This window comes from Pundamilia nyererei, unplaced genomic scaffold (genome assembly GCF_000239375.1).
Source record: "Pundamilia nyererei isolate P.nyererei 1_Seehausen unplaced genomic scaffold, PunNye1.0 scaffold00050, whole genome shotgun sequence".
NCBI classification, from domain to species: domain Eukaryota; kingdom Metazoa; phylum Chordata; class Actinopteri; order Cichliformes; family Cichlidae; genus Pundamilia; species Pundamilia nyererei.
This window is the reverse complement of record NW_005187451.1, coordinates 1,632,395-1,641,661: the sequence shown is the minus strand read 5'-3', so window position 1 is coordinate 1,641,661 and position 9,267 is coordinate 1,632,395. Positions and strand designations below refer to the sequence as shown.

The 9,267-nt window shown below is 40.3% G+C and overlaps 1 protein-coding gene across 1 annotated transcript in view; it reads left to right on the top strand.

Annotated features, from left to right (window-relative positions):
• The window catches only part of rfx2 (regulatory factor X, 2 (influences HLA class II expression)), a 30,278-nt gene extending 22,207 nt beyond the window's left edge, over window positions 1-8,071 (top strand). The window contains exons 12-18 of the mRNA XM_013910853.1: window positions 60-295; window positions 5,072-5,221; window positions 5,341-5,549; window positions 5,682-5,835; window positions 5,911-5,953; window positions 6,098-6,215; window positions 6,304-8,071. Coding sequence (XP_013766307.1) covers window positions 60-295; window positions 5,072-5,221; window positions 5,341-5,549; window positions 5,682-5,835; window positions 5,911-5,953; window positions 6,098-6,215; window positions 6,304-6,472 — 1,079 coding nt within the window. The 3' untranslated portion in view covers window positions 6,473-8,071. The remainder of the gene's footprint in view (window positions 1-59; window positions 296-5,071; window positions 5,222-5,340; window positions 5,550-5,681; window positions 5,836-5,910; window positions 5,954-6,097; window positions 6,216-6,303) is intronic.
• Window positions 8,072-9,267: the final 1,196 nt, after the last annotated feature.

The following is a 9,267-nucleotide window of genomic DNA, read 5'->3' as shown; positions in this document are numbered from 1 at the left end:
TAAAGCAATATATTGAGAGTTAAGACTGATGAGTGACAACAGGATGAATTTAGGACCAGGGGCTCGCTGTGTTGACGTACATGCTGACACATTAGAGGCATTTCTTTGTTTTCAGCGTACGGCGTTTACACTCTCGCTGAAAGGCTTTCTGCAGAGTGGGGACAGTAATGATAATCCAGGCTGCTCTCTTTCTTCAGGCACTCTCACTCAGGCCATCCGTAACTTTGCCAAGAGTCTGGAGGGCTGGCTGACTAATGCCATGACCAGCTTTCCACAAGAGATCATCCGCACTAAGGTATCAGCAGAAGTCTTTTTCAGATTGTCTGCATGCATGCACATGATTTATGTGAGCTATAAAACCCAGCAACTCTCCAAGTAGGCTTTTAAAATCATATTTCCACAAATGTTCAGCTGTGAACTTTTCAAACTCTTGTGTGATCAGTGTTTCATTCAACACTACAGTGATCTGTTTTTTATGAATGCACCTGCCCACTACCTACAGAGGTTGGATACAGTCTACTATTGTGCTTATGTGTTATTACTGGCTGTGATGTACATCACTGTTCTTTATACGCTGCTGCTAAATGTCCATCTGTGTATCACTGCATGGTGATATGACCTTAAAAGTTTACCCAAAAATTCTTTTCTGAAGATTTCTTCAGTGAATTATCAGAAAACTGTGGAATCTTGTTTATCCATCCATCCACTTATTGGACACTGGGTTGTGGGGGCAGCAGCCCTCCCTCTCCTCCACCTTATCTGGGGGTAACACAGAGGCTTTCCATATAATCTCTCCCGTGTTTTCTGGGTCTACCCCGAGGCCCGAGGTATCACGTGGCGGAAACAGCTGCCCGAGCTGCCCATTAAGCATCCTCGTCAGATGTCCAAACCACCTCAGCTGTCTCCGTGTGATGTAGGTGACCAAGATGGCGAACGCAGCTACAGCCAGATTGGCGTCTCAGAATAGGCTGTGTGATTAATTCTAAGTCGAATATATTTTGCCTGAAACAAAACACAAACAAACAAAAAGGAAAAAATGGCAAAGATGAGAAAAATTGAAGAAGATTTGGAGGAAATTAAGCTGTCGCTTAACAGACGTCGAAAGAATAGTTAAGCAACGAGGAATGTTAACGACTTTAATGCACCAAATCAAAGCATTAAAAAGCTTGATTAAGGAAAAGGATAAAACAATCCAGCTCTTAGGAAGGAGAGTGGAGGAACAGCATGCACGACTGGAGGACGCGATTATTACCGGTTTGGAAACCAAACACAGGAGCTATGCAAGAGTTACTGAGACTCAAACATTAGAGCGTCAGGTAGTGGAGGTTTTGCGAGTAAAAAAACTTCCCCTGCATAGCAACAACATCGCGGCGTGTTACACCCTCCCCAGAAAGAATGCCAGGACACCTCGAGCAATCGTAGTAAAATTTGTGAATCGAAAACACAAAATTGAGCTACTGAGGCAGTCCGGACAACTGAAAGGGAGTGGAGTATATGTGAATGAACATCTCACAAAAAAGAACGCCGATATTGGCAGACAAGCCCGTATCATGCGTAAAGAAAAGAAAATCCAAGCAACATGGACGAGAAATTACAAAGTGATGATAAAGCTCAACGGAACACCAGAAGAAGCCAAGGTTGTAATGATCAGGGATCTTCATGATCAGGACAACTACGGGGGATGATTGCACTGCTGCGGTCGGACGGCAGAAGGTCTGTGATGTGTTTGCTAACAACTAGCCGAACTTATTCAATGAAAGACGCTATTTCCGACTGTCGGAGGGGGAAAATGGCAAAGTATGAGACAGTAGACTGGAAGAGTATTAGTGTGAAGCTGCAGGTGGATATGGAACTGGGCAGAGACGAGATATCGATCTGAGCCGCAGTTATTTATGGATCAGAAAGAACTGTATAGGTATGAGTGGTTTCTCAAAATATGTGGTGAAATACTTGTACGGATGTTAATGAGTATTTCATAAGGATAACAGACATTTAAAGAATACTCAATCACAATGACTGAAGATTCAATACATTTTCATTAATTCATTTCACCTGTTGAAGCCTCTATAAAAGTTTTGTTCTGATCAATGATTTTTTGAATAATCTGAAAGGCAAGTTTAAAGAGACAGCACTGTCAGAAACATGGATGGGTGAGGAAAGGCGTTGGGACTTTCACATTGATGGGTATGAATGATATTAAATGGATCTAATAAGAAGGCAGGAGGTCCGGCACTTTTTGTTGATAGTGATTTGAAATGTAAACGGTTGAGTATATGTCTGTGGCTATTGCTGATTTAATGGAGTGTGTGACAGTAGAAATAGAAATGGAAAGAAAGAGGAATCTAATTGTTACTTGTATGTATGGGAGGCCTGGGACACTGATGGAAACATTCACAGATGTAGTAGAAGATTTATTGAGCAAGGTAAAGGGAAATAAGACATTCTGTATTTGCGGTGTTAATAATATTGATTTTTTTAAAAACGTCCAATCATAAGGCATCATCAGATTTTTTTTGAGTTATTATTTGGAAGAGGGTTCTACCCTCTGATTACTAAACCTAGTGGAATAACTGAAAAGTCAGCTACTTCAATTGATCACATTTTCATGAATTGCTTGGAAAGTAACATTATAAGTGATCATTTACCTGTTTTTTGTTACTTTAGATTATAAAATGACATGAAAGGAGGACGTGTGTGTGGACAGATATATAAGAATTAGAAATGATGATGCAATAAATGAGTTCAGGCAAGACCTTATGAAAGAAGATTGGAATGAGGTTTATGTCAATGACGTTAATGCTGCATACGAGGCATTCTTAAATACTTATTTGGTTTTGTATGAAAATCACTGTCCACTGGTATTATATAAGCAAAAGAAAACTACTGGTAAACCATGGATAACAAAAGGACTAGAAAATGCATGTACAAAGAAAAATAACCTGTATAGAGATTATATAAAACTTAGAACAAAGCCTGCTGAAATATAAAGTTGATAAAAATAAGTTGGTATTAATTATGAGAGAGGCTAAGAAAGAGTATTATAATAAATTATTTTACAAAACCAAAAATAATATTAAGGGTACGTGGAATATCTTAAAAAAACGTATTGTGTAATAAATATACATCTTTAAATTTACCTACTTACTTTAATAAGAAAAATAAGGTCGTACGTGATATGAATGAAGTGGTGAATGAATTTAATTCTTTTTTTGTAAATATTGGGCCTAACCTGGCAAACTTAATTAGAAAACAGGATGATTCAGAATGGAGAGCAGACAGCAGAGTGGTACAGTCTGTTTTTAGAGGAAATCACTGAAAAGGAAATCATAGCTATTGTAGCAGAATCTAAAAACGACATCCACTGACTGTGATGGGCGAGACGTGGTCATCGTAAAAAAGACCTTGGATTGTATAATCAAACCTCTCTGTTATATTTGTAATCTCATTTTATTCGAATGAAAGTGGCAAAAGTTATCCCTCTTTATAAATCTGGAGACAGACAGTTTTAATAATTACAGACCAGTATCGTTGCTATCACAGTTTTCTAAAGTGCTTGGAAAAACTCTTTGCACAAAGATTTGATAGTTTCATTGAAAAACATCAGCTGTTAAGTGAAAGTCAGTAGAAGTATTAATGGAAACTATTGAAGACGTTTCATCAGCAACACATCATAATAAATATACTGTAGGGGTCTTCATTGAGTTAAAAAAAGCTTTTGACTCTGCAACACTCCATCTTGATTTCTAAGTTAAGAACTTATGATGTGAGAGGAATAGTGTTGATCTGGTTAAGCAGCTATTTAGATAATAGGTTTCAGTATGTGCAGTGTTTAGGCGACTCATCTGATGGAATGAAAAGAGACTGTGGGGTCCCTCAAGGTTCTGTTTTAGGACCAAAACCTTTTAATTTCTATATAAACAACATTTGTGATGTGTCAGAAATGTTACACTTTGTTTTGTTCGCAGACGATACAAATTTCTGTTGTTCTGGAGAAAACTTGAAAGAATTGGTTAAAATTATGGTTATTGAAATAAAAAATAAAACAATGATTTGATGTAATGGTATTCGGAAACCGTGTAAAGGAGGAAGCGATGGTATTATCTATAGAGGGAGTGATAATTGAAAGAGTGACAGAAATCTGTTTTCTGGGTGTAATGGTGGACGAGTTACCATGGAAACCTCATATTGAACATGTTAAAAAGTTGGCTAAAAGTATTTATATCCTGGGTAATGTTAGATATATTAGATTACAAGACAATGAGAATATTATATTTTTCATTGTTTCTACCTTATGTGAGTTATTGTGTTGAAGTATGGGGGAATACATACGTGACTAATATGAAACCATTATATTTATTACAGAAGCTTCGAGTTATGCATAATGTTAAATATGGAGAACACACTAATAGCTTGTTTATAAAATCAAAATGATTAAAATTACAGACATTAATTATTATGTTTAAGGCAAAAAATAAAACCTTAAGTTACAAAGTTTATTTGTATTGTGCGGCAGAAGGAAGTTTTATTTTAAGCATCGGTTTGTCGAACCACACAAAGGCAAATGTGTCCAACAGTCACAGGCATAAGAACAAATGTTTCTCCATTTAAAATCTGCTATAAGGATAAAATGATAAAGCAATATGAAGAAGTTGAAAATAACAGAATTTAATTGTTGAAAAAATGATCCTTTTAGTTTGAGATTTCGTGGTGTTGCTCATTGTTGAGTATATTGTTCTGTTTGCTTTATGTGCAGAATATTGTCAGAGTGTAATTTTGGTTGCCTACTTGTTTTGTCACAGACATCACAGGCAGGTGTCAGTAAGAATTTCTTCTTCCTGCTTCTTTTCATGCATGGAAACAGTGACTTTAACTGAAAGGAAGGTTGTGTATGGGAAATGAATTATTGCTGTACCATGTGTGAAATAAATAAATAAATGTTGAAGCATCGCTGTGACATTTAAAATAGCCGTGCTTTTTATTTTTGGTGCAGATTTTCAGCCTGAAAACAAACGGTTCATCTGTTCGGTCTCATTCCAGTCAGACGGGCTCACGGTGTATTTTCTGTGCGCAGGTGGCCGTGGTCAGCGCGTTTGCTCAGACTTTGAGACGATACACCAGTTTGAACCACTTGGCTCAGGCGGCGCGTGCCGTCCTCCAGAACACCTCCCAGATCAACCAGATGCTCTCTGACCTCAACAGGGTGGACTTTGCCAACGTCCAGGTGAGCGGAAAACCTCACGTCGAAAAGACAAATATTTGCGTTGCACACGGGGAGTGAATGTGTCGACACCGTGTTTGGGGTTTTCTTGCTGAATGTGGCGTGTTTGTTGTGTCTAACAGGAGCAGGCGTCGTGGGTGTGTCAGTGCGACGAAAGTGTGGTTCAGCGTCTGGAGCAGGACTTTAAGGTCACCCTGCAGCAGCAGAGCTCTCTGGACCAGTGGGCCACCTGGCTGGATAACGTGGTCTCTCAGGTTCTGAAGCCTCACCAGGGCAGCCCCAGTTTCCCCAAAGCTGCACGCCAGTTCCTGCTCAAATGGTCTTTCTACAGGTCGGTGTGGTTGACTCGTCTCCGTTCACACTTCCAGTATAAGCCGCCGACTGCGTGGTGTTTTTAGAAACCTTCTTTAGCTTGTAAAGCTCCCTGTAGCTCCTTGACGTGACATCTTTCCTTCTCTTGTAGCTCCATGGTGATCAGAGATCTGACTCTGCGCAGTGCAGCCAGCTTCGGCTCCTTCCACCTTATTCGCCTTCTTTACGACGAGTACATGTTTTACCTGGTGGAGCACCGCGTGGCTCAGGCCACTGGAGAAACTCCTATTGCTGTCATGGGAGAGGTGAGAGTGTTTAAGGAGCGAGGAAGGAATAGTTTAAGTTATGCAGCGACTGACAGTTTCTCATCTAAATTACAGTTCAGTGACCTGACCTCTATGATGCCTTCACTCATGGAAAAAGGTTCATCTTCATTTTTCATTTGATACAATTCAGTTTAAGTCCAGATGAACAGCATCAACCTTCTGGGTGCTGTTAGGAATGCATTTCACTGTATTGTAGTTTTACTGGTCACTGCTTTCACACTCGCCGTGTGCGTCTCTGCAGATGCGTCTTTCTCAGATGAGATGAGTGATTTGGGCAGCGACGCCGATGCATCCAGAGGACCGACTGAACCGGCCGTGAAGAGAGAGAGGATCGAAATGAGCCACCCTCTGCAGGAGATGTGAGTCTGGTGTGAACGGGTCAGACTGAGAGCCACACCGACCAGCATCTCACTCGTTTGTTTGTTTGTTTGTTTTTTGTTTTTTTAGGCCTTTCGGGTCGCCGCTCTTGGCCCCTGGGCCGAGCATCCTCCTGCAGTCAGTGTGTGCAATGTACATAGACAAGAGTGTAGCAATGTCAGCTCTCCCCTCACTAGCATTTATAAATACGAGAAGCTCACGGGTTGTTTCTTTTTACGCCACTCTGCAACAGGTCTGAGCATCTTTGTTTTTGCTGCAACTGTCAATGAGTGTGTGCAGTACTTTTCCTTTTTTACTGGATGTGTGGTGTTGGTGATTCATCCTCCCTCTTTTTGTTTTTAAGACTAACTAGCTGTGCCATAGTGTCATTTGAGTGCCTTAGATTGCTAACTTTGAGATGTCTGTCCCTCAGCTGTGCCTCTACCGCAGTATGAATGTATCGTCTCCAAACCTCAAACATTCGAAGCACCTTTAACAGTGATTATGTGTAGGTGTGCTCTCCTCGTTGCCTTTGCCGCAGCTCGTAGCGAACGCTGGGCAGGCGGGGGGGTAATAACAAGAACATGCAACCTGTAGACCCAAAGGACCTTTCTCCTCAGTTGCTCCCACCGGCCGAGCCTCAGCTCCGGCTCCGTGTGTCAGGCAGGACCTCGTAATGTCGCAGTAGTCGGTAAGGCAGGAAGCTCCTGCTGTTAGCTTGGCTGTGTAACACGTTGACCCGTTTACCTCAGATTTCTATGCTGTGCCTCATTTGGCTCACGCGATGAGGCAACTATTTAAAAAACAAAAAATGAAAAGTAGCCACTGTTTCGTGTCCCTCACCCGGTTCTTTTATAAAATGTAAATAGTTCTCCTCGTTCCTCCTCACGGTTTGAGTGTCGCGACGGCTCTGTGGCAGTTTACTCAGCTGCCACGCAGTCAGAACAAATCCACAGTAATCAGCTTTACGGAGACGGGACGTTAACCCCTGAACTGGAATCTGGACTCGCTCATTTCAAGACGAATCAAACGCCTCGAAACCAAAAACGATCTCGTGGGCGTCCCAGCCGACGCGCACTCCCCGAATCCTTTGACCTCACGCTGTTACCGAGTTCAAGTCTTACGTTTTGTTTGAAATAGAAAAATCCAGTGCGTTATTTGGGGAATTAATCCATAAATTATATATATATCTATCTTTCTATGATGTAGACAGTGTGTGCTTCGTGGCCTTTGGTCTTTGCCTAATCTTTGTTCATGCTGTTACCTGGTTGGTCACATTGTATCAGAAAGAAATGCTTTGATGTGTAACGGATTAGACTGGCGTGTGTGATGAATCTGTATCCAATCTCAACTGTTCAATGTAATGAAATTTAATTATTACTGCAGCGCTGAAGCTCTCCGTAAGCTATTAAACTGACGTAAGGAAAAAACTATAAAATCTATTTATATGGACTAATCTGATTTAATGGAGTTTTGTGTTGAAATTGGTTCTTTTTTTTCCCTCCTCGTTTCCCTCACAGAGGATTTTGTTGTAGCAATGGGAATCTTTGAATTTGAGTTTAAGGCTTTTTGTAACTTGTGCCTGTCACAGTAATTTGCCTTAAAGTGCTTTGGGAAAAATAATTTCTATGTGTACTTTGTAATGTTTTGTAAGGCTGTTTTAGATTTTTTGACGGAGGATTATTTTTTATTGAACTAGGTTCTTACAAGTATACTGAACCCTTATTTTTGTGTATTTTTAAACCTGTTCTTGACTACACTTTAACTAGCTTAAGGACAGATGACGGTCTGTAATAAACTGCATAGTTCAGCTGTATTTTGTACCTGGTCACAGTGTAATAAATCGATGTAAACCAAACAAAACGTTCCAGCACTTCTTTTATTTTTATCAAATCTCATCACAAACATCAGATTTACAAACAAGTTTTTTATAAGGTTTTGTACAAGATGTTTGCTCATAACTGACTCGATGCTGTAGAGATTTCATGGACAGTAAAGTTTTATTTTATTCACACTTTTCTCTAATTCAAGAAAAGTCATCAACAGCACATCTCAGTCTGCAGTCTTTTGACACAAAGGCGTACAGAACAACACGGACACAGATTTAATAGGAAAAAAGTTTTCTTCCTGGACGAGGAGGACAGCTGAACGTACGACGGCACACGGGATAAATTAGAGAAAAGAATTGGTCCGAGAGCAGCAGGACACTGACAGGAGGAAGCGAGTTCCTCGACTCAGGCGCTGAAAGTGCAAAGTTCTCTGAACCTTCAGCGATCCCCGTTCAGAAACCTGACGGTCCTTTAGTTTGATTCACAAGGAGCAGCCCGCCATGTACTTCCCTGTCAGAGACATGAACATAAATGAATAATCAGAAGGCAGAAAGGAAGCCACACATGCAAAATGTTTAGATTAAGAAATCAAACTATTGAGGGGAAAAAAAAAAAAAGAGAATAGATCCTATTTTGTTATGTTAACCATAAACACACAAAGTGGACTCGAACTGGAGCTTCTCTATGATATCAGTCTCTTATTCAAGCATGGAGCTGGAGCCAGAAATCACCCGGCTTAGCACCAAGTGTTAGCCTAACTCTAGAGCTAAAAGTGATGTTGTTATCAGTATAAAGACTAAGTGTAAAAGCGTACAGCTGCTGTTGGCAGCCATCGTGCTAAACTGAGCTGCGTTAGAAAGGAAATGCTTAACTGTCCTGCACCTGTATATCATCGGCCAGCAACAAAATAATATCAAAATGACAGGAATACTAATACTCGCATTATTTCCATTACAGATAAAAAGAAAATCTTAAAAATAAGTTGAATGGTTCTCAGGTCAGTGCTGGGGGCTTTAAACACAAAGACATTCCTCTGAAAACAGCTGGACTGAAAGTGAAGGGGCTAAACAGCCAACGTCCATGGAGGTTTAAAAAAATTACAACAAAGTCTGTCTCCTTGAAGCAAAATATAAAGAAGAGTGTTTAACGACTAACACAGCACTGTAGAGTGTGTAAAATAAGATGAAATGCCACCACCTCCGGTTTTATCAGTAAAAAGAAACCT